Source organism: Diorhabda carinulata, chromosome 2 (genome assembly GCF_026250575.1).
Source record: "Diorhabda carinulata isolate Delta chromosome 2, icDioCari1.1, whole genome shotgun sequence".
NCBI lineage: Eukaryota > Metazoa > Arthropoda > Insecta > Coleoptera > Chrysomelidae > Diorhabda > Diorhabda carinulata.
Window position 1 is genome coordinate 22,320,252 of NC_079461.1, and position 25,395 is coordinate 22,345,646.

The 25,395-nt window shown below is 31.5% G+C and overlaps 1 protein-coding gene across 3 annotated transcripts; it reads right to left on the reverse strand.

Moving 5' to 3' along the window:
• Positions 1-285: 285 nt before the first annotated feature.
• Positions 286-24,930, reverse strand: LOC130903306 (transient receptor potential cation channel subfamily A member 1). Of its 3 annotated transcripts, none has more exons than XM_057815415.1 (21): positions 24,778-24,930; positions 21,920-22,149; positions 20,725-20,913; positions 13,746-13,902; positions 11,927-12,017; positions 11,651-11,846; positions 10,613-10,842; positions 10,238-10,549; positions 10,030-10,135; positions 8,243-8,421; positions 7,693-7,857; positions 5,117-5,231; positions 4,878-5,047; positions 3,342-3,486; positions 3,190-3,279; positions 2,707-2,925; positions 2,213-2,650; positions 1,875-2,156; positions 1,571-1,730; positions 1,354-1,484; positions 286-1,255 (listed from the first exon to the last, which is right to left on the reverse strand). In XM_057815415.1, the coding sequence occupies exons 2-21, from the start codon at positions 22,115-22,117 to the stop codon at positions 1,100-1,102; spliced, it is 3,729 nt and encodes a 1,242-aa protein (XP_057671398.1). In that variant the 5' UTR covers positions 22,118-22,149; positions 24,778-24,930; the 3' UTR covers positions 286-1,099. The 3 variants fall into 3 exon arrangements, with proteins under 3 accessions (XP_057671398.1, XP_057671401.1, XP_057671402.1); XM_057815418.1 differs by having other exon boundaries at positions 10,039-10,135; positions 24,778-24,891; XM_057815419.1 differs by lacking the exons at positions 20,725-20,913; positions 21,920-22,149; positions 24,778-24,930 and adding an exon at positions 14,072-14,199.
• Between the last annotated feature and the right edge of the window lie 465 nt (positions 24,931-25,395).

Genomic DNA, 25,395 nt, shown 5'->3' on the forward strand with positions numbered 1-25,395 from the left:
GTTAACCTAGTTGCATATCTATTAGTTATGTAATTTAAAATCTGATGAATCAATTTAAAAAATACAACGTCAATCAATACCAATCACAATCATTTCTGGACAATATGTCAAAACATTTAGGGTGTTTGTTGTTTAAGTATTTTTGTATATCGTTTCTCTGAATTTGCTTTAAGAGAGAAAATTGTGAAGATGGTTGCATAATCTATCATTTTTAGTATGTTGTTTTGCATAACTATTCATTTAAAGAAGGAAGTTTTATTAGGTTTTAAAATATAAAACTAAATATTTCTGTGAATTTTTTATTTTTAAAATTGACAAACGTGTGCTTATTTGCTCTGCCGGCATACAAAAATTAATATTTTCCAATTTTCAACGTACAATATAATTTTTTAAAACTAACACGACATATATTTTCATCATTTCAATGATGAATGAATCATTTATCTAACAGTTTAATATAAAATAAATTGGTTAAGATATTGTTTAGCAAATAAATATCAAAATTGTTTTAAATGATAATTTGTATCAATTCACTATTTACGAAAATAAGGCAGTTTAGAATGCTAATATTTATAAAAATAAAGAATATAATGTGTGATCACGCAAAATACCAATAATGATTTATGATTACGAAAATAGCTATAAAAGCAATTTAAATGGAAAATTACAAAAAAGCACATGAAAAAAAAAAAAAAATAAACCGATTGATAACAAACTGTATACAGAGGTGACGACGAAAAAAGCTCGGCGAAAGTGGACCTTCAGGAAGATATTTATCTCATCTACAGAGTGGCTAAAACGAATGGATGAAAAAATTCCGAGGAAAATGATGGACGCGCGGAAATTATCGTTTTTATCGTAATTAGTAAATGAATTTGTTAATAAAAATGAGATATTTGAATCAATTTTGGTTAACTAACTGATTATATAGAAATATCAATAATTTCTCGTTTTAATTTTTTTTTCAGTAACAAAACATTTTGTTTATTTTTGGTAACTTTTCTCAACAATGATTTTTCTTGTTTTTATGAATATATTTTTGATAATTCGTGATAACAATAAGAAAATATAAATTTCAAATAACTTTTTGTCTTATATTTTAAGAGTTACTCTTATTTGTGAAACTGATGGCAGTCCTGAGCTTCTTTCGAATTTTCGGTGACGTCCATTTATTAGAACCATAATTCACCCTATTCAAGTTACTAGATGGAATTCCTTCGTCTACATCGTCAGCTTCAGTCTTTATTTCCATTTTCTACAATCGACCGAAAAAAAATATAGAGACGTAATTATGAAGAAACGTCGATTAGCTCATTCGTAGTTTTGGTATATTGATTATTTTATATCTTTTACCTGTACGATGAGACGTAAAAATTGTTGTTGCCTCTCCAATGCTTTTGTAATTTCCCTCAATTTTTTCTTAGTTTTGTCCAATTCGGCAACTATGTAATCATCTGTATTGTCCATTGCTATATCAACTGCACCTAAAAACATTTTTTTAGCAACAACACATCGTCGAGTTGTTTGTTTCATGAATCTTATTTTTTCGCGATAAAATTGAAAGTCTTACCATCATCTGAAAATGGACAACCGAACCATTTCCTTAAAATTAAGTCTAATACACCACCTTTGCCTTTGCATTCATTAGGATATTCAACTAATTCCATCTTATCGACTTTCTCCAGCAAAAACGTCGGAAGTTTACGCTCCAATTCGGTATGTAAAACAACCTAAAAAACAACAAATATTTCGGTATCATTTAATAATTACATCATTCTAGATTTATGAATTTAGCTTAGAGCTTTAGCTTAGAATTTAGCATTGCATTTTGTACATTTACAAAGTAAAAATTTTGATTATAAAATTATCGTTACCTGCATAGCTAATCTCTTGAGTTGAGCGTTTCTTCTGACAGATTCTATATCTCCAACAGCTAAACCAATGAGTAGATTCATCAACAAAATAGGCATTAGAACCATGAATAAACCCAAAATGAAAAAAGCTGGAATCGGAAAGGGTAAAAAAGATCGATCTTGCCCGTCGTTGGTTAAATAATACGGTTTAACGTAAGTACCGAGAAAATCTATTTCCCCCAACATCATAGAAAACGTTCTAACTAACGACATAGGAATTGTCTTAAAAGAAAGATGTTCACCCTAAAAATAACAATCGCGGATAGTAAATACTCACTGTATCTTTAATAATAACCTACCTTTGATAATAATATGTAGAAAGCTAAACCAAAAGCTATAATCAATATCGAAAATACCATTAATACTTTGATTAGCGTCTGTAAAATTTCTAAAAACATGACCACGTATATTCCAACTTGATCGAATCTCTGTAATAACAACAACAAATTGAACCAACTCAAAAATACGGTCAACGAAGCGCTGGAAAATTGCAAATCAAACATGGTTTCGGTACCACGAAATATCGGTAGAACCATAACGAGAGCCGAAACGTACAATAACCACGTTACCAAATTCATGGGGTCCATACAATAGAAAAATTTCTGCTGGTACAATTGAAGAGCTTCTCTGAATATATTAATACCAATGTAGACTATTATACCCAAGGCACAGATATACATCATCGGACTGATATGGATATGTCGTAGTATACGTAATTTACTCATCATCACGTATTCCTAAAAATATATAGAATCTAATGATTCCTGTTTCAGAAAAAAATTATTTCAACTACCTCATGGGTTATATTTGTAACGTTGAAATCGATATTAGCTTGAGGGGGTTCCTGTTGAATCAATTGCGAAGAAAAAGCCGTGATGAAAGCTAAAAACACGCTATAAAAAGTTATGTTGGCTAGATGAAAGTATTTCCCGTACGAATTCCATTTCATTTGTAAATATTTTTGACTCAAAGGATGAGCCAATAATTCGACTCTACCGTGAATAACCATCGCCTACAAATAACAAAACATTAAAAACAGAAAAAAATTTGCTTCTTATACAGTTTCCTTATAAATTTTATTTATATAAAAAATAGTTTGATTCGTTATTCTTCGTTGCTCTCGTTAATTTATTTTGATCTAGGAATATAGAAAACTGTAAATCAAGTTTTCAAAGCTTGTATGAAATTATTTCTTTATGAAGCGGATTTAATAAATTTAGATTAAAATGTGAATTCGCAGGACTAAATTGCATTGAATTATTTTGAAAAAACTTACATTTAAAGCCGGTAAAGGTTCCCTTTTAGCATTTTTGTCATCTTCCAAAGACGAAGCAGGCAATTGAAGACTGGAAAAACTGTATTTGATCTACAAATATAAATATATATTCAAATTTTTTAAACATATTTATGTTACGTACTTGAACTCACATAAAAGGATTTGGAATCTTTTTTGCAATTCGGTTTCGTGATGCATTTATCTTGAACGGCTTCGAAAACTCGTGGCATTGACGCTATTAGAGCCAAAGTTACATAAGGATGTTTATTGGATTTTAAGCTTAAAATTTCTTGTGCCCTGAAACAAATTCAAACATGAGCTATTGGAAGCTGTAGTCCTGAATTATCATTATTTTCAAATGTACCCGGTGTCCCAATAAGAATGGCTCTCGGCCACATCTCGGGAACCGTTTATAGTACAGCTTCGGGAAAAAAAATTTATAACAAAAGTGACCTCGAGAAAAACCTGGAAATTATTTACAGAGTTGTAGGTCTTCCCCTAGAGGGCGTAATTAAATATCAAAAATTATAAAATTAATAATTTACAAATTTTGCCTGATTCAGATACATTTAAACTATGACTATCCTTGAAAAATGTTGAATGGAAACATGCAGTTTTAATTAAAGAATATAAAAGTAGACCAAATTAGCAACAGAATAGCGAAAACCGCATGTCGATATCTTTTTCGTATTACCAGATATCTTAAGAAATCTGTAAATTTTAAGAATTTTCCTTTAAACATAAATTACTCCGGTTTGACTGAACGGATTTTTTTTTACCACTTCTTAGGATATGTCGTAATACGAAAAAGATATCGACATGCGGTTTTCGCTATTCTGTTGCTAATTTGGTCTACTTTTATTTTCCTTAATTAAAACTGCATGTTTCCATTCAACATTTTTCAAGGATAGCTAGATTTAAAAAAATAAATAAATAACGTCCTCTAGCGTATACTTTACTCATCAGGTTGTTTCGAAATTATAACTCTTACATTGGTTGAAAGAAGCCCTCTTCAAAAAGACTTAGTTTGCATAGGTAGGTTAAATAGAACTGGACTTACAGGCGTTTTTTCATAATAAAGTTCCCGCTTCCCCCCACCTCTTATTTGAAGAGATAGACTAAAACTTGTAAGATCAAATATTTGCTGAATTTCTTGAAGAATACGATAATCATAGTTGAAATGCATCTTAATTAGGCAAAATTTGTAAATTATTCATTTTATAATTTTTTGTATTTAATTGCCCCCTCTTGTAGTGGACCTACAAGTCTGTAAATAATTTCCAGGTTTTTTTCGAGGTCACTTTTGTTATAAATTTTGTTTTTCCGAAGCTGTACTGTACCGAGCCATTCTTACTGTGACACCCGGTACGTACCCCATTTATATTTCCTTTTCCGTCCCCCCTTACTTTCATCACTATCTCCGCAACAGAATTTTTTTTTTAAAAAGCGAAAAATCATAAAATTTGGGATAATCCACATTAGATTTTTCCTCTAATTTAATTGAATTTAACTGAATAATAACAAAAAATGATTACCATTTTAAAACAAGAATCTGTTACAAGGCATATGATATAAATAAATTTAGAAACAGGAAAAACAGTTATTCCATTCCTATCATCTTCTGTAGCGTAAATTTTTTTCGTAATTCGGTTGTCGATAAGTTTGTTGAAATCAAAACGTTTTCTCACCTGTCTTCGTGAGTAACCATAGCTAAAGCTGCTTCGGGAAACTTATAATAGATGGCGTAATCTATGGCCGTCATTTCCGAATGATTATATAATAGTTTACAACCCACTGAAAGCAAAAAGGCAATCGCGTTTGGTTGATTCTCTACGGTAGCTAAATGTAGTGCAGTATTCTGAAAGATGAAACAATTTCAGTAACTATACAGATTAATATATTGTTTGTTAAAAATTATTGAACTCACCCCGTCTTTGTCGGTTTGATCGAGTAAATGGGAATGTACAGATAGTAGCAATTCAATCGTCTGAGTGAATCCGTTCATGGCTGCCAAGTGCAATGGGTTCCTGCCGTTGTGGTCCCTGGGGACAGATATAGATACAATTGAAAGAGTTTATGTCGTGCGGTATGTATGTCAATACCGAATTGCTATTTACCATAAAGATATCTAAGATATTCGTTTCATAGATATTGAATTACAATCGATAAACGACGTATAATAATAATATATGAAATTTTTTATGGTAATTTTATACTTTCGCGGTCCCCTCGTTTTTTTGGGCTCTAGAACATAGAAAAATCATCCGATTTCGATGAATTTTTTCTAAATCTTTTTTAATCTAGACAAAAAAAGAACATTTTGGAAAAAAAATGTTTGTTTATTAATTTTTATCCCTAACAGACAACCTTAGTATGACACCATTTTTTTAATGGTGAAAATTTTCAATTTTTTCAAAATTAACTTTTAATATTGTACATTTGATTACAATAAGTAATTTTAAAAATAATTTTATTATTATATTAGATTATATGTGAGAAAAAGTCAAAAATTGCTATTTTTCATTGTAAAAACATGATAAATCAACATTTTTGTATACTTTTTTTTTTCAATTTGTCGTTTTTTTTGTGTAGATTATGGAAAAAAATATAACAACTTGATTTGATTATTTGTAAAAAAATTATCAACAATTATACGTGAATAAGTGCGTTTTTAAGAACATTTAAAGCCCTGAAACCAATATAAGTTTTAATTTTTTTCTAATCCTATATTTTTTTTCCGTAAATCCGCCGTAAAAACGAAGATTTCAAAAAAATTCATCGAAATCGGATGATTTTTCTATGTTCTAGAGCCCAAAAAAACGAGGGGACCGCGAAAGTATAAAATCACATTTTTTATATATAAAAAATATTAATAAGAGAAAAAAAACGTATCATAAATTAGTTTCCCAATATAATTTTCTGCGTTACGCCTCTGTTTTATGATTTTGTTCATTAGGAGAATAATTAGAAAGGGGCTTGAGAGCCGGTATGACGTGTAGCCAGAATACTAAGTTGAACAATTTACTAGGATTATAAAGTAATACGCAGAGAATGCTAAATTGAATCAGCCCTAACACGATACAAATCAACCTTGAATTTGATACGATTTTTATTCAGAAACTAGGAGAAATAAATTTAATATCCCGGCGCTTTCACCATAATTTCAAAAGTAGACGAATTGATTCAGTTTTTTAATTTTTAGTAAAAATAGGCCAAACTAAACGATAATTTGAAGGATTTGTACTACTCAGTTTTATTTACAAAATATGAATTAGAAAAAACATTGTTAAAATGAAGAAATATTCACATTTAATAACGTTTTTTCAAACTATAACAAACCCACAAGGTTTTTGTTTTTAATAAATAATCAAATTCAGTATGATTGCTGCTTTTCACATTAGTATTTTTGTGTTATAATTGGCATTTAAGACAAGTTTTTGGAGTATACCTGTGCTGGGACAGTATTTAATGAGAAAAAATCGTTCAAATTGAGAAAAAGCTATTATCCAGCAATTAATATTTCCTTCAATACGAGGTCTGGCTATTAAAAACGAGACTTCGCGCTTAGATGGAGCCCTAGATAAAAAACGAGTAGTGCATTTGTATAAAACGAACGTATTTCTACGAAAACCATGTGTGCCGAAAAACAGAAGCAACGTATCAGTCTCAAATTTCTCGTTAAATTGAAAAAAACTCCGACTGAGTGCTATAAATTGATGCAAGAGGCCTATGGAGACAATTATCTATCTCGTGCGCGTGTTTTTGAGTGGTGTAAGCGCTTTAGTGATGTCAGACAAAACAAATTAAAATTCTAGACAATGTTGATGGTTTTTTTTTCGACTTTAACGGTATCGTGATGACTAAATGGGTTCCAGAGTGTCAGACTGTCAACCATACTTACTATTTGTCAGTTTTGACAACACTGCGAGAACGAGTTCGTAAAAAACGGCCCGATTTTGCACCAGGGCAACGCACCTGCCCATAACGCGCTATCTGTAGCAGATTTGGCACTGTGCGACTTTGAAAGGGCCCGATTTGAGTCGATGGAAGTCGTAAAGCCAAAAACGGCAGAGCTCCTCACCAAAGAAGACTTCCTGCACTGCTTCGATCGTTGGAAAAAACGTATGGAAAGTTGTGTGGCTTTTTTCGTAACCGGTCTCGTCCTTTAATAGCTAAACCTCGTATTTCTACTGTTGATACATGACGAAAAATGATTGTAGTTATATTTCATTTCCATTTAGAATGCTCCGAATCGCAGTAATGCAATAAAAATGCAAATATTCTTGGTTTTCGGTAATAGGCAGTGACGAGTGAACCGTGTCGGCAGCTTTTGTTTTACAAATTTGTAGAATAAATTGTGTATTTTCCCTAATTACACGCAATATTTTGAACTATTACAGCTCTCGGAAAGCGTTAAGATAAAAACGTAAACGTAAATATCACAGTTGAAAAATTAGTATAGTTAGATTGGATAAATTAACTGATACTATTTGTGTGTATTACCTGTGCAATAATGCTCCTCTGTTGAGTAGAAGCTGAACAACTTTTGTGTGCCCTTGTTGAGAAGCTATATGTAATGGGGTTAATCCACCGCCGTCGCTTTCGTTGATTATAAAAGTGCCTTTTTCTGAATCTAACAGTTGTTTAACGGTGTTGTATCGGCCATACCTTACGTAAAATGAAATTCAAGTCAACCTTCTTAATATAATTTAACAATTAACGTTCATACATTGTAGAATCTCATCAATAGTTATATTTTTATAGATTAAATTTGACATATTCTAGGTTGATAGCACTAAAAATTAGGATTATGCTTCTAAATGTTTTTGATTTTAGGTCATAAAGGATATAAAACATTATCCTAATATTTCACTAAATTAAAATCTAAAATATCAAAAAGCAAAAGAAGTAATATTATATATAAAGTGCCCTGTATTAATTGTGACGCTGTCTACATAGGGCAGACATCTCAGTATTTACAAAATAGACTAAAAGATCATCAATACGATAAAAAAGATAAATCTGTTCTAGTTCTAAATAAATATTTACTAACCTGGCAGCGAAATGTAAGGGACTCTCGTTGTTATTGTTCTTGAGATTAATGCAAGCTCCTAGATGAATAAGATTTTCCAAACTTCTAATATGCCCTTCTCTACTGGCATAATGTAAAGGAGAACAACCGTTGATGTCCTTTTCGTTTAGAAGTTGAAGAAGGCTTTCTTTAGATTTCGACTTTCGAAACAAAAAAAAATCGATTATCATTAATTATGTTGTCCAACAAAATTAAACATATAATAGGAAGTAAATTTATTACTAAAAAAGATAAAGCAAGCGCTTGACATTGTGTACGTAATAAGATAATAAAAGTTGGTATGTCTCTTAATATTTGTTAAATTTTTCTCGTAATTTGACTTTCTGTTGCGAATACGTCTGGACTTTTGATCCAAATAATTTACCGTATCACAAACTATTCAGAAACAAGCAATTTACAGAGGATTTCAACTCTCATTTTGTGGTGTATCACATGTGACAACTAAATAACCTAAAAGTATCGGCGGTCTTTTTAATTTTATCCGCTGAAATAAACATTTTTTTTATCCTTTAAATATATATAATCGGATGGCTAAAAAATTATATAATTTACATTTAGGGCTGGAAGAATAACCCTCTACTGCTTCTACCAAACTAGTCACATTGAAACTATATTTCATTGATTTATAAACAATACATAAAAGTTGCTAAATTAAACGTTAACAACAGTCATTAAGCGTCCAGTATTGCCACACATACACTTATATAACAGCTCTGCAGAGGAGTAATCACCGAAGAGTTACCGCAAATGTAGCCTAGTATCAATAGAGGACAAAACAGACCTCGAAACTTCTGGAAATTACGTAGACAAATCTGCGATTTTCTTTAACCATTCTGTCAACTCGTTGAACCAGGTCATCTGAAACGACAGATTTGCAGCCTTGGTTCCTTTCATCAAGCAAATCATTACGGCCATATTTAAACTTTCGATACCATTCACTCATGAAATTTCTCCCACATACACACGACTCATTCTTCGATGGATTTCTGCGGTACTATGGACTTCAGCTTGTAGAAAACGAATCACACTTCGCAATTGACATTTGGCGAGAGCATCAATCATGTCGGACATGTTAACGTGGCTGTAGCACAACGCCGACTGACGCCTGGATGTCAACAATGGCGGAGTGTGTAATGCGAGAGCTGATTTAATTTGTAATTAACGAAATTCACTATGGCTCCTATAAGAACTCATGTTAAAGAAGGAAATTTTAAACTCAAATTATTTTAGATTTTGATCGATAACACATTGTACCGTTGGATTGTCATACTCTAAATTATAAAAAAATATTAATATGTTTCGACATTAAGCGCGAGAGCCTCCTTAATAGAGCAAAAAAGAGCAGAAAGCGAATCAAAGTAAATTTAAAGGAATCATGCAAATTAAACGTTTAGATTACTGTATACCTATGTTTTGTTAATTAATTAATTATATTGATTGATTTAATATTTACGATTAACACTAGAAACAACAAATAATAAAATGGTATTTTTAATTGAAATTAGTGAATTAAAAAATTTCGAAATAAATTTGAACTCACCCTGTTTTCATAATAAAAACATGCTTATTCAGTGTCGATATACATCTAGATAAATACTTACCTATAATCTAATTTACTTGTGTGAAAAAAATTGTCGTAATTGCCATAAATAATATTCAAAATGGCAAAATTATATTCAGTGTAGTACTACTCAAATTTCTAATAGCTAAAATGAAAAATAAAATGAAGCTACAAGTTTAGTGTTTACCTCACTTACTTCGGTTGCGAATTTTTCTAATCGCCCTCCATTCATAACCACCAAATGAAGCACGTTTCTTCTATTGACATCTTTGATGTTTATATCTGCACCCAATCTAAATGAAATCAATCGACTTATAACTAAAATTCGAATATTTGAACACCAAGGAGAAATAAGTAACTTTTTATTGAGAGAATTGTATGAGGTAGGTACTAACCTAATCAAAGTATGTACCGTTCTCCATCCACCTCTAAGAGCGGCTAGTAGCATTGGAGATCTTCTTTCTTTATCCATAACGTTGATATCTGCACCTTCTTGTATTAGATATTCAACAATTTCCGGATGGTCGAACATAGCGGCACAATGGAGCGGCGTCATTTTTTGGACGTCGCAAGATTGTAGACAAGCCATTTTCTCTTCGGGTTGCATCTTGAACATTAATTTAACTATTTCGGTGGCACCTTGAGCGCAAGCTAAATGAACGGGCGTTGAAAGGTCTTGTTGTTGGATGGAAATTTTAGCACCGGATCTAGTAAACGAAAATATAAAAATTGTAAAAAGTCTTACAACGATAATTTTGATAATATCTTACTTTATACATAATTCTACAGCTTTGATATCACCTCCGTGGACAGCTGAATGGAGTGGAACGTTACCTTCGGAATCGTAAAACGAGATCATTTCCTGTCTACTGCATCCTCTAGATTCACCCCATTGTAGAAAGACTTCTAGAGTTTTTGAAGAAGCGTTCTTGGCGGCTTCGTGAATGGGATAATAGCCGTTGTTACAAGGTATCTTCGGACAAGCACCAAATTCTGAAATCTAATAAACGCCGATTTTCAGTAATAATATTCACATTTTTTATTTATTTGGAATTCACGAACGAGTTTTATGGGAAAAATAAGGAAGATAAAATCTTTTATCTCAGACAGGAAAAGAAATAGACGGAGATGTCCCGACAAAAAATGGTTAATCAAAATTTTTTGTCGATAAGTTGTAAAACATTTCCTATTTGTCCCTAAAATTATTTATACTCTTTATAATATAGATTAAATAATACGTTTTGGGAAAAAGATAATAAATATTGACTAAAGTTGCATGTTTTTGTATAAAATTTAATAAAAGTATAAATTTTGATATCAATTCGAAACAAAACAATGTACAATGCTTATACTAAACAAGTAACGATTTTTTAATGAAAAATAAGCAAAATAAAAGATTTTTCCTCATAGAGCATGATAGTTATCGATTTACTCGTCAATGAAAATAGAAATAAAATTATTTAATTGTGCGATAAAAATAATTCTGATCAATTTCTTTCAAAAGAAAAAAGTCTCAACAAGTTTCAACTGAATAACGAAGATTTCTAAAAACTTTTTCGTATTTTGAATAAACTGAAACACTACCAACTTTTTTCACCAGCTAATTCATGAAATTTCCACATTCTGCGGATACTAGATTATCGTATTTTACTTTTCCATCGCCGTTCTATTCAGTATACATGAAAGTTCATTATCTCTAATTTTCTTTTCCAGATTTCGAAACGAATTTTTAACGGCGTAGCACTTAGAAACTGACTTTATTCAAATAGAAAATCCAATGTTTATAGGTGTGTAATAATACGACTTACTAAAATTCTGGCACATTCTTCATGATCGTAAATAGCGGCGATGTGAAGTGCCGATCTGCCATGTTCGCCTCCTTGTTGGATGTTGATTTTTTCTTTATGTCGACTCATCACTTCCAATACTTTCACCTTGTTAAGTTCCGTTACCAGGTGAATAGCAGCTTGATTTTTTTCGTTTAAAATATCAGTTTTCACACCTCTGGAATTAACAAAAATAATCACAAATAAAATTTAAAGACATTGAAAAAAATATATTCGAATACGTTGTTCGTTACTTACTTAGCTAACAAAAAATCAACGGCGTCCAACGATTCGTGTTCAACAGCTATGTGCAGAGGTGTATTGTTTGCATAATCCAAAATGTTCAAGTCTGTAATTAGAAGAAGATAAATATTTCAATTCAATATTTAGAATTTTCAATTTGTGTTGTCATACGAGTGCTATTTGAGTTATTTACAGATACTTCAAAACATTCATCTTGTTAAAAAAATGGATTGAAATCGCCAAAATTTTCGTGCGATGATTTTCTATGACTCCCTGCGTTTCATTGGCTTTTAGAATTCAATCGTGGACGCACTTCGCTACAAGACGAATTGCATAAGGGTCGTCCAAAATCGGATGTTGTGTATACATTCAAAATTGGCTGTCAAAAAGATTTGTTCTGTATGGGTCTTTCAAGACGAGCCAAATCCAACAGAAGTTGTTCGCTCAAGAAGAACTTCAACGCAAATGGTCACCTGTTTTTTCGAAATAACTGAACATGTTGTTATCGTTCCGTAAAAATTTCAATCCTGAATTGAACACCAAAATTTGTTTGCTAGAAGTGTTGGAAAAATCAGGAAAATCAATCATTATCCACCAAGATAATGTGAGATCTTATACATTAGTTCAATCTTTTTTGAACAGTCAATACATCGATTTGACGGATCATCCACCGCAAAAGTTTCGTTTGGCAGTCAATGGATTTCTTCTTATTCTCGCAGATCAAAAATAAACGTTTTTCTACACCAGAGAAGCGAATGATGCGTTCAAAACACATGTTTTGGAGGAACTTCAATCAAATATTTGTTTTTATTTGTCTAGCTCAACACTTGATTGAGTAGCAACCCTGGTATTATCAATATAAACATAGTTAGATTTTTCAAGAAGTAGGATTGAAATCATTCGACCCTAGATTGTATGTATTTCAAACAAGACTTTGCGAAAAAAACATTGTTAGTAATAAGGTTGTTATTTTCAATGAAATATTTTTTATGAAGCGTTATTTCCTTCCTGTATAAATATATAAGTAAATATCTGGAGCTCACGAATTATTTTCAGTAATCCTTAGAGACGAACGTGTACAATTCAGAAAGTGGATAACGCGTCAGTTACCAGTCGTGCTTTTTTAGTTTCTCCTTTGCACTTGAGTTTTATTTTTATTTCTAAATAAAGTCGTAGTTTTCAGATGCTACTTAATTTTAAATATTATTATGTTAGCGTCCATATGATCTATCTAATCTAATATTTCTTTTAAAACTTCAAAGATGGTTTTAGATTAGATTTCTTATCATTTGAAAGAGTTCATGCAGAAGGAAAATCTAAAAGAAACACTAAAAAATCTGTACAGAACTTTAATGCTTTTATTTCTTAGATATATTTACTTGTTTCGCCTTCAGTAATTATGTTTCTTTATTTTATAAATTTTTTATATTTAAATCGACCAGCTGTTCGTATATTTCTTAATGTTCAAATGTTCAATATCAAGGGAGAGTCCAATAAATTGGAGTTTGGATGATTGAAAGAATAGAAAGTTTTATAATATGTCCACTTTCAATGGTAGGTGAAACCTCTAGAAATTACAAATTCCTACCAAAATATTTTCTGGTTCTATTGAACACACGACGACACGAAAACTCGCAATTAAATTGTCTGACACGCGTTTCGATAACCAAGTTATCGTCTTCAGAGACTGAAGGTGAACTGGTTAATCTTCAGACAGTGTAATTGTGAGTGTTGGTTTAGCGTAAACAGTGTATTCAGTATGAATATCAACAACGGTTCCAGAGATTCCAACTTAGTTTTCTTAACGTTTGTAAAGCTAGAAGATCTAACTAACCTCCTCCTTGTTCTAGGATAAATTGTAGAATATTGACTCTGTTTCTGGCAGCTGCTTGATGAGCGGGTGTTCTTCCACGGCTATCTTGTATAACCAGACGAGTAGGATCGTCATAGTAAAGCCGTTGGAAAATATCTAAATTACCACTCTCGGCCGCCTGTAATTAGAAGAACTTATTTATATACAAAAAAGAGAAGTGGCAATAATTTTTCTCGTTAAAAATTCGAGTTCTTTCCAGCTGGTATAACATCTCATTAAAAACGCGAACGATGAAAAAAAGTTTTTAACTGACAGTGGTGTTTTGTAAATGACTGAAAATACTTTACCGTAACAACCTCACTGACATCCTCTGGGGTCATTCTTCTTGGTGAGAACAATACTTTAGTCCATTGTTTATAAGCCCTTATTGACCCATTGATGGCCATGGCTTTCTTTGTAAGTTTATATCCCAGTTTGATGAATTCTTTTAACCGGTTCAACACAAGAACTTTCAAATACGTTATTTTTTAATTAAATTAATTTTTCTTTAGTTCTAATCCTTCAAATATTTTAATTTTGTTTCGTGAAACTCGCGAAAGATACTTCATAACATACACCAGACAAGCTATTATCAAAAATAATTAATGTTCTTCAATATATACTTCTTTCGTGTGAATGTTAATAGAAAATAGATCTTTTGCGGGATAAGCAAATTCGTATACCGAAAATGGATTATTGTTGAAAGAATATCGTGACTGTGCGTCAAATTGAATTATAGTCAGTATCTCTAACTATGAATATTAATATACAATCTTGTTTCAGAGCAGTATTGGGAAATTGCATGCTTTCAACCACGTGTACCTTCAATTTCATACATATATCCATTATATTTTAATAGCTAATCGCATTACTTACATAATAAGTAAATTAAACAACACGCGTTACATCTTAATTTATATAAAATGCGTTTAATATGAAAATTTTATTTGTATGATCGGTGAAAGACTTTAGGTACGTTCGATTGAAATATGGATAAGAAATTAGAGTGATTGGCGAAAATTGAAACTATATTTTCAAGAAGACATGGTACTATTCAGATATACAGTATTATTTGAAGTAAAAGTGAAAATCAAAAATAATACAAAGAGAGAAAAGAATTATAAAGAAAGAGGCTTGTATGACAACGTGATGAAATATTAACAAATAAACTATGACTGTATTGGTGACATAATGAACTTAGGACAATGATTAGACAAGACAAAAACATACTTTTAGAAGAGATGATATGTAAAATTGGTATGCTTTGATTACGTAATACAAATTAATCATTCATAAAGAAGATCGCATTTAGACATACGAAATTGAGAGCACTGAAAATTAATAATCAATAAATAAAGTCTGTCTTGAAAGACTAATCTTTCTTTTGATAAGCACAGTGGTAAAGAGAAATTTCATCCGACATTTCATCAATCACAGTCACAAAAATAAACATAATCTTGGTTTTAATATTTTTGCATTTATTTTTCTCGAAACATCAGTTTATATTCTCTCTCAAATGACACTTTGTTTCGTTTGAATAATCCTCCAGTTTCATTTCAAAATTATAATCTTCTCATAATAAGTTCCCACGCATTTTCTGAATCACACTGGGGATTAATTTTCTTAGAAAACTAGTTTTTTATCATATTAATTAAGACATTTTTAAATATTTGATTTTAAAGTAATCGTTGATTATACCACGTAATTTAAATTTTATTTTAATTTAATTGATTGTTTTTTAAAATTATAAAATAATATATTTAGGGAATTTTATTTCAAATAGTTTTTCCAAAAATATATCTAACAAAAGTAAGTTTTGTTAAAAATATTTAAAATTGCATTTTGTAAAACTTACGAAAACTTCATAACTTTCGTTAAAAATTTTAATATCATTAAAAATAATTTATTCAAATTATGTATATAAATATGGTTAAAAATTTATGGTAGAAATTGGTTGACGAACTTAGAAACTCACGTCGCGATATCAACTGAATAGCCGGAGCTTCCGAATAATCTGCTTGGCCGTATTTACCGTACCTCATACGCCGAATCTGAATGAAGATTTTTCTCGAACATCAAAAGTTTTTGATGATGTTGGGAAAACAGTAAAAGCGTGCATTTTTTTTCATTTCTGGCATATAAAATAATAAAAACCTATAACGAACTACTTTTTATATAAAATCTTTATTGGATAAGAAATAATTATATATTTATTATTATTTATTTTTTATTAATCGTTTTACATTTATTTCTTCTATACTTAGGGTGATTAGTATTGAAAAAAATTGATTTACTTTAACTTTAATTTCACATTTCCTACATTCTGCAAGTTTCATTACCATTACATTGTTTCATTCATAATCTTATAATTATTTGATAATAAACTTTTCTTAATAAAAAAAACTTTAGTATTATTTATAACTATACTTACTATTGAAAGTATAAAAGCATAGCTTTTCCTCAAATGGATCAATTAATAACTTTTCAAATTTCAGTCATATCCGAGCAGTTTTCGATGTTTTCAGAATTTTTTAAGAAAAATTAGTTAGTACAAACCGAAAGTTATTCAAAGTAAACAAGATACTTTTTTTCACTAAAAGTATATTACTACGTTTGAAGTATTCATCATAATTTATTCTGCAATTTTCCCAGAATATAGAAAAATAAAACATTTGGCAACAGCGCGATAACGCAACTCAATATTTTCCGATATAATGGAAAATCAATTGTTAAATTTTCCGCTTTTGACAATTATATTTCAGTTTTTCAACTAGAAGTTGCTTTTTGATAAATTTAAATGGATTTGTTTGGTTTTAATTCCACGTCTTTTTTAGATATGGTTCAACGTATGCAATTAAGGTTTTATACAAATTTTCCAATTATACGGTATCGCGTATTTAAATTTATATCGATTGTAATGTCACGTGTCGATATAAGGCGAATTAAATGTAATTTTTTTCAATTCTATGTAGAAATTATTAAATGATAATATCTAGTGGATTAGATAAAAATTTGTTTTCGTGTTCAAGATATTGATCAATAGGTTAAATTGTTCTATGGGCACCATCATAAATGTACGAAAGACCTTCTACAATATTTCCAATAGATTTTCAAATATTTTCATTAGTTTTAGCGAAAATGGTTATGGAACTTTTCAAATCATCAAAAATTATATAATAAATTTATTTATACAAATTATTGGTTTTCAATTATTCGTACATTTCTTTGTATATGAGAAACAATTTTACAAAGCGAAAACTTTTGTTTATCGTGAAAGAATCATATTTTTTTTGAAAAATTCTAGTCTAAACTATTAACTTAACTTCCGTAGAATTTCACTATGGTTCATATCTACAACAGTCACAAGAAATATACTAAATTAACAGCAGACATTATTCCAATTAAAGGTCAATAGACAATTTTTATATACGAGATAAGTTCAAAGAACTAAATGCCAAACTAAGAAAAACACGGTTCATCTCTCTCTAGGATAGTTCGAAAAAAACGTTTTTCTACGACCGTGCGTTTTAACCCACTTTTCCGCACGCATTTTAGTTTTGAAAGTGTCACTTTCCCGCACTAAAACGTCAAAGTTGTTCAAAACGTCTTGGAAGTGACCGAATAAGAACAATCTTCTTCTAAATTAAACCACATTAAACCGAATCCGATACAATAATATTAATGGATTCATCCGACGAAGAACTTCCCGAAGCCATTTTGAAGGCTGCAAATGAAGCTAATTCCGAGCTGTTACCTGCCAAATCCAGACTAAGGTATAAGAAGCAATACGACCATTTTGTTACATGGTGTAATGAGAAAGGGGCCAAAACTTATAAGGAAGAGGTATTTCTGGCGTATTTTTCAGACCTAACTAAGGTTTTGAAATCTAATACATTATGGTCCCGCTATTCGATGGTAAAAAGTTTCTCTGTACTACAAATGACTTAAAACCGTTGCCGTCACCGTCATCGTCATCTTTATGCGACCTGCAACCGATGCCATCTTCACCGACGTCATCTACCTTCCAGTTGAAACTGGAACCAGATAACTCCACTGGGCCGGCAATTCTTACTAGTCTACAGAATACAACAAATTGTGTTTTCAATATTAATATTTATAATAATTAATAGTTTTTAGTTAAAATTTTGTATATTATTATGTTTGTTGGAATAAAATAACTTTTGAAAAATGGGTTGGTATACTTTTATGTATATACGGTCGTAGAAAAAATAATGTTCCTAACTCATGCGTAAAGTGTCTTTCCCGCACTTGACCACTTGCCCGAACTCCGCTCCGCGTCGTTCGGGACAACTGCAGTCGCGTGCGGGAAAGTATCACTTTCCGCACTTGTTAGGAAAATAACTATTTTCTACGACCGTGCGTTTTAACTCACTTTCCCGCACGCATTTTAGTTTTGAAAGTGTCACTTTCCCGCACTAAAACGTCAAAGTTGTTCAAAACGTCTTGGAAGTGACCGAATAAGAACAATCTTCTTCTAAATTAAACCACATTAAACCGAATCCGATACAATAATATTAATGGATTCATCCGACGAAGAACTTCCCGAAGCCATTTTGAAGGCTGCAAATGAAGCTAATTCCGAGCTGTTACCTGCCAAATCCAGACTAAGGTATAAGAAGCAATACGACCATTTTGTTACATGGTGTAATGAGAAAGGGGCCAAAATTTATGAGGAAGAGGTATTTCTGGCGTATTTTTCAGACCTAAGTAAGGTTTTGATAAAACAAAATTTGGATATAGGAAACTTCCATAAGCTAACGTCGTTTCTTAAACAAAGAAATATTGGTTTTCGAGCACAGAAAGCGCAAGTTCTTACCAAAGAAGATATATCCAGGGTTATGCTAGCTCCTGATGAGGTATACCTGATGATTAAATTGAGTACCATTTTTGCACTGGCTGGCGCTCTCCGCAGAGCCGAGCTTGTAAATATCACTGTCGACGACATTCAAAATTCTGATTCCAAAAATCAGATTTACGACTACCTACCACTCCACACCGCCGATTTTTTATTCATTATAAGAATGGAAAATGCTCAGTTCAATGCGTTGGCGTAAACACTTTTGGTAAGATGCCAGCAGAGATTGCTGCATATTTACGCCTACCTAATCCGGAACTTTATACAGGACACAGTTTCAGACGTTCTTTGGCAACGTTCCTAGCAGACTCCGGCGAAGATATCACCAACCTAAAGCGTCTCGGTGGTTGGAAGTCTACTGAGGATACTGTCGCTGAGAGCTATTTGGAGGACTCCGAGAATCAGAAGAAAAAAATATTGAATCAAATTCTCTGTACTACAAATGACTTAAAACCGTTATCGTCACCGTCATCTTTATACGACCTGTAACCGATGTCATCCTCACCGACGTCATCTACGCTCCGCGTCGTTCGGGACAACTGCAGTCGCGTGCGGGAAAGTATCACTTTCCGCACTTGTTAGGAAAATAACTATTTTGTGATTTCGAAAGTCCATTACCATTCCAAAGTTGCAGTTCTTTACGTAGAATTCAGTAAAAATAATAGAAAAAATATAAATTATCATTTTTATTAGGGGCATGTTGCTCGAAGTTTGAAATAAAAATTTAAATCGCTTAAAATTTAATTCTAAAACTTTTTGTTTGTCCATTGGTAATAAAATAACATTAAGTAACATATTTCTTTCAAAATACGTTTTTAGTTGGTGGACAATTCCTAAATGTGTTTTAAAAAACATATTTTCTGTCAAAAAAGTCCAAAGTATTTAATATGGGACATAAATTTTTAAAAGAAGCTCTGAATTCCAGTATTTTCCGAAAAAATAAGTCACTGCAATATTTGGCATCGCTGGAGCATGTCGTAGAGAAGAAACGTCAAAAATTAAATACTGAAGAAGAAGTAAGTTTAAAAACTAACAACGAAAGAAGTTTTGCTATTAGATGTGAGGTTGAAGAAGGCTTAAATTTGATTTATACCTTAAATACACGAAATTACGTTCCAGTCATATTCCACATTAACGTTTTTTTATCAATTACCGAAATGAAAAGTGCACAGTCCAAGCTATTGGTGTAAACACGTTTGCTAAAATCCCATATGAAATTGCAAAATTTCTGAATTTGGATAATCCTGAGCACAGGACACTGCTTCAGGTGACCAACCGCAACACTTATTGTAGATATTGGAGAAGATATACTAGAGCTCAGACGACACGCCGGATGGAAATCGTCGACGCAGAGTCATCACTTGTAAACAAACTCAATATTGCACAACAATTATTTCAAGATAAAGAAAATGACAATGTACAGATACCAATTACTAGTACATTTAGAGAAGTCACAGATCAAGAAGTACAATAAAAAAATAATTCACTGAGAAGTATTAATATTGTACATCTGGGCTTTTGCTTGTCGCGACATGTAGTGATCTGGTTGTGCTTGGATTGACATGAAATTACTTACTAGTGGCAGCATTGTTTGATCATTGATCCTGTGATTCAGAGGATTGCGTTTTTTGTCATTACGAAAGTTTATTGTTAGCAATGGCGTTAAATGACAGAATCCATGTTGGGCAGTTAGCTTTTCGAACATTGCTAAAAGCTAGAAATCAATATTCAAAAGGAAATTAAGTGCCTAACAGACCATCAATTTTGCTGCTTCAGATTATATTGAGCTTATCGACTGGTCTAGGTGCAAACTTTCATCTCCTCCAACAATTAACAATGTGTCAAATGAGAGTTTAGAACAACTAATTTGTTTTGCCTGAGCTAGAGCTGATGAAATTTCCTTGCCATACACAAAATGTCGAAAGAATAATAAAACTGGTGACAGAGTCTTGTACAAGGTTTGCTGTAAAGAAAGTAGAAACAGTTTCATAAGATTAACAATGCTTTGATCAAGTATTTAGCCCTGAACAGGTTTGTTTCTCACCAATTTTCAATCACCCCACATTCCAGAATGATATAACTTACTCTTAATATTCTGAAGGGACTTTGCGAAATGTGGCAAACACCATCCGCGGGCTTTTCTGAAGCATTACTGGGCCTATGTCCTGCTCCATGATCTGTCGATAACGTATTCTGTAATCCTCCAGTACTTCCTACAGCACCCTTTAATCCTATTTTCAATTTTAACGATTGGAACGACGATAAAATCCATGTCTAAAAAACAGATTCCTCGGTTAATCACTAAAAGCCCCTACAATTAAATCTATTTTTGATATTTTTGTTTATTCATTTCAATGAGATCAATAAAACAAAAAGATTTACGTAACGGATAAAATTGTGAGTTACACAAAATGACATTCGTAGATGTGATCGAATTAATTAGTCGATTATAATGAAATATCATAGTGAACGCTTGTCTTTAGGGCTTTTACCAAATTAGAAAATTGATATATGAGACGCTACGGGCATTACAAATAAAACAAAGTTCTCTTTGAAACCGTTAACAAAGTAAAAAAGCTCTTACTCGACTTAAATAAATAATAATCATTTAATTTTGTTTGCTGAAAATATCGACGGTAAGTTGTTGGGTAAAACAAATCCCTTCAAGTTAAATTTCTGGTTTATTAAAGCGGAAGAAAATAGCGAGCAATATAGAAGACCCTCTTTAGATGGAAGTTTTGTACTTTGCCTATTTTTTGTGTTTCTACATAAGACAGTAGCTCATTTTGGACCCTTCTACTCACATAAATTTCAAATGTACGGATAGGAGAACGAACATTTGTTTTATAATTAAAAATGTCAAAATCGACTGTGATAATCCCTATAAAATAAATTATGTACTTTGGTAAGATGATACGATATGTAAAAAGCTGCTCCTTCCCGTCTAACACAATTTATTATGACTAAATTTGTGGTAAAGCACTTCAAACCGCCGCAGAGCACATTAATAGCCATAAATTTAACTGAAAAAAATCACTTAATTCCATTTTTTCGATGATTACACCTTTTTCTTTTGTAAATAATAAATTTTTCTTAAACAATAATAAACTATAATGAATTATATTGAAATAATTCATGGAAAATATCTTTTAATTCTGTAATTGCATAATAATTGAAATCAATTGCATTTATTTTTGTAAAAATGACGGATTGTAACGTAAAATAAAATTTTCATAGGACGTGGAAAAGGATTTTCTAGTTTTGAATATCCATTACTTACCGTTTTATTTTGGATTATGGGTTTTCGATCTTTATTATCCTGTGTTCCCAATCGTAATTCTTCCAGTTTTTGTTTGATAGGATCGTCCACAATCGGTATAACTGTGATTATCGGCGTAGTGGGTGGTTGAGAAAAATCATCGTTAGTATCAATCCTCCAATTGGAAATAGTTTGAAGAATCTGTCGAAAATTCTGCATTTTCGAAAACGTTTTATTTTTTATTTTATTTTCTGTAAAAAAATCGAAACGTTATATAAGATAATGAAAGTTTTTCATTGTATTCTAAGAAAAAGAAAAACGAACATGAAAATTCCAAGAATCCAATATAAAGAAAACTCTACACGTGTCTGCCATACCTTTAGTATAAAATATAGGGTAGGGTGAAAAAAGGGTCGATCTATGGTTAGAATAGTGGGTTCATGTAAGACATGAAACTTTTTTTAAGTATGTACGTAAAATGAATTCAAGAGGTTTGTTTTTATATGTAACAAATATTTAAAAAAATTGTATATTTGTTGAAATATTTTTACTGAAATATAAAAAAATATTGAATAAACAAATCTTTTTAAATGGAAAAGAAAATAGAGGAAAAATAAAACTGAATAAATAAGAAGGAAGAAAAACCAAAGAAGATGATATCTTATATATTAAAAAAATTGATGATTTCCATTCCGAGTCCGTTCAGGCGTTCTACCCAACCGATTTACTTAATTTTTTTTTTTTCAATGAAAGGTATTGATGCACAAATCAGCAATCAACCATCGGATTTCATCTAATTTTCACCATTCTCAATTATACTCAAATGCGATTTCCCCCTGTACTTATGGGAGTTTTGCACATAGACACGTTCTATCCTCAATATCTTAGGTTCTATTCAAGATAGAGACTTCGTTTTGGTTTAAGAGCACTCACTGAAACATCCTCTTTCTTTTTTTGAGCACTTAAATCGGTTGAGTTGAAGAGGAGCTAGGCGCGGACATTCAATGTGGAGTTATGAATTTTTGTAGGTTTTTAGCAATTTTTCTACATTTAAAGATCTATATCTCAGGTTCTAATATAGCTACAGAGTTCGTTCTTTTCTATTATAATGATTTCTGATACTTATTTAATGGATTCGATGCGAGCGAAGCCGCGGGTAAAAGCTAGTATACTATGATAAAATCCAAACTCGTTCAGGATTGCCTAGAAAAATTAAACGAAAATCTCGCTAAAGCGGGGGCAATCAGTTACAGAACAATGGAAAAAACACTAGGAAATAAGGTAGATTGAAGCAAAATCAATTATTCGAACGCCTTACAGGGGCTGAGAAAGGCAAAGACTCTTTAGGTAACTATAGCCAGAGTAGATCTTCTAGATGTATCATTCTAAGTATGAACAATCTAACAGTTCTATCTGGGCACTGTCGCTCAACAAACACCTGAAGCCGCTAGACCTAGCTAATAATGCGGCGTGTAGATTTTGTTCTACGGAGGACGAAACCTCTAGGAACGAGCTCCAGAGCACTACACCTGAGTGCGTATGAAATAGAAGACGAAGATCTCTGATAATTAAAGCTACCCCATATTCTAAACTTTTTGAAAGGTGTGGGATTCATGAATCAGCTGTAAATACAGGGTCCTCCAGTAAATGGGGACACAATAGATACTTAATATTTCTGAAATGATCATTTTCAAAAGAAAATTTCAAAAATATCTAGAATTAAGCGAAAAATAACAATTTTCGTCTGTCATATTTTTTACAGGACGTCTATTTTTTCTGTTATTCGTATTTGTGCACCGAAATTTTCATATTTTTTCATCGTCTGAATCTATTATTTTCAATCTATTATTACCTTCTTTGCCAATAGCGATTTGTTTCATCTGATACTAATAAAATCGAATGATATAACCTGTATTGAGCAATACTGAATAACGTCTTATTAAAAAATCTATATTTGCTTGACATGTGTCCGATCAACCAAAAAATTGTAGGTATCCCCAAGGACGCTACTTGTATTAAAATTTAAATGTTTATGGCACGATAGATATAATTAGATAATAATGAAGAAAGTCTCGATAGAAAACATTCAATTAGTTGATTGACTATTTCGTAAAATATTTTTTTAACGATATAGGGTTGACATTTTGATAAAATTAATCGATTTTTATTTTGTATAAAAAACTTACAGTTTAAAAATGTACTGTCTGGCTGTTTGCACTTCAACTAATAATGCCTTTTAATTTTCTTATTGCTGCGATTTTCACACCTTTATTCAAATATTTATTTTGTTGTCTATCTATATTGAATTTAAGGACGTCTTTTTATAAAGGACCAACATAATGGATATATTGCGCTTTGACTCTAGGAAAAATCAGGAAAACGCGTCATATAATGTAGAGTCTGAGACGGCATTTTTTGTTCAAGATGAAGATTTTTAGGAAAATAGACTTGTGAAAACTGGAAAACTCCAACTCATCGTCCGCTTTAATCCTTGACCCTTAATATAGTGAGAATCGAATTTCTAATAATTAATTTATACATATCAATTACAAAAGTTTAAATGGATAGGAGTATTGTACAATTTAAAGTTTTAATCAGCGTCGAATTTCACGAAACAATTTACGTAGAGTGTGGGGATCAAAAAGTTTTCCATTTTATAAAGGAAATTGTTGATAAAATGCAGACACCGAAGAGAAAACTTTGATTAATACGAAAAGGGTTCAACACGAATGCTTTATGGAATATTGATGAAAGTGAAAACTTACTAGATGTAAATCTATGTCTGAAATATTCAAATATAGAAAAAGTCGAGAGAAAAAAATCATTGAAAATAAACGACTAAAAATAAACTTAAATCTATGTATGAAAAATGTTGTTACCTTTTTAAAATTCACGTGGTTTAACACTGACATGAGTATACAAATTTTCCTTTCTTGTAGCAAACGAAAAACCGCCGGAACAAATTTTCAGAGAAAGAGGAAAGTCATAACAATAAACATTACCTCGTCCAGGACCAATCTTCATATGTATACGATCGAATCGAATCATTTGACGCGCGCCTCTCTATGTAAATATACATTACAAAATTAACACCCAGAGGCGTTTAATTTTTTCCCATGTTACATTACTTTAATGAAATTTTCGACGATGGTGACAAGCTCGTGTACACGGGTATTCAAAATAGAAAAGTTATGAGATTTTGCATTTTACCAATAACCAATTTTTTATCACAAAACGTGAGCAATTGATAAGTTTATGGAGTCTCTCACAAAATAGTTTCTTTAAGTTTCAAACCAACATAATGTTTTCTGGAAAGATGTAAATCGATGCAATGCACATTTAACAGGTTAGGAATCAAACAAATAAAACAAAATCTTTAAAATGTAACATTTTATTAAACTTATGTATATATGTTAGGGCCAAACCTGATTTCAGGCCAAACTAGTTGATCATGAAATACACACACTCTAGAATAAACTAGTAAGTTCTAGTCTATA

Coding starts and splice junctions, on each gene's coding strand:
- LOC130903306 (XM_057815415.1), bottom strand. CDS start 22,117: ATGCAGAATTTTCGACAGATTCTTCAAACTATTTCCAATTGGAGGATT. Junction 8,422..10,029: donor TCGCAACCGAAGTAAGTGAG/GTAAACACTAAA, acceptor TTGTTTCGAAAG/TCGAAATCTAAAGAAAGCCT. Junction 5,048..5,116: donor ATCAAACCGACAAAGACGGG/GTGAGTTCAATA, acceptor TTCATCTTTCAG/AATACTGCACTACATTTAGC.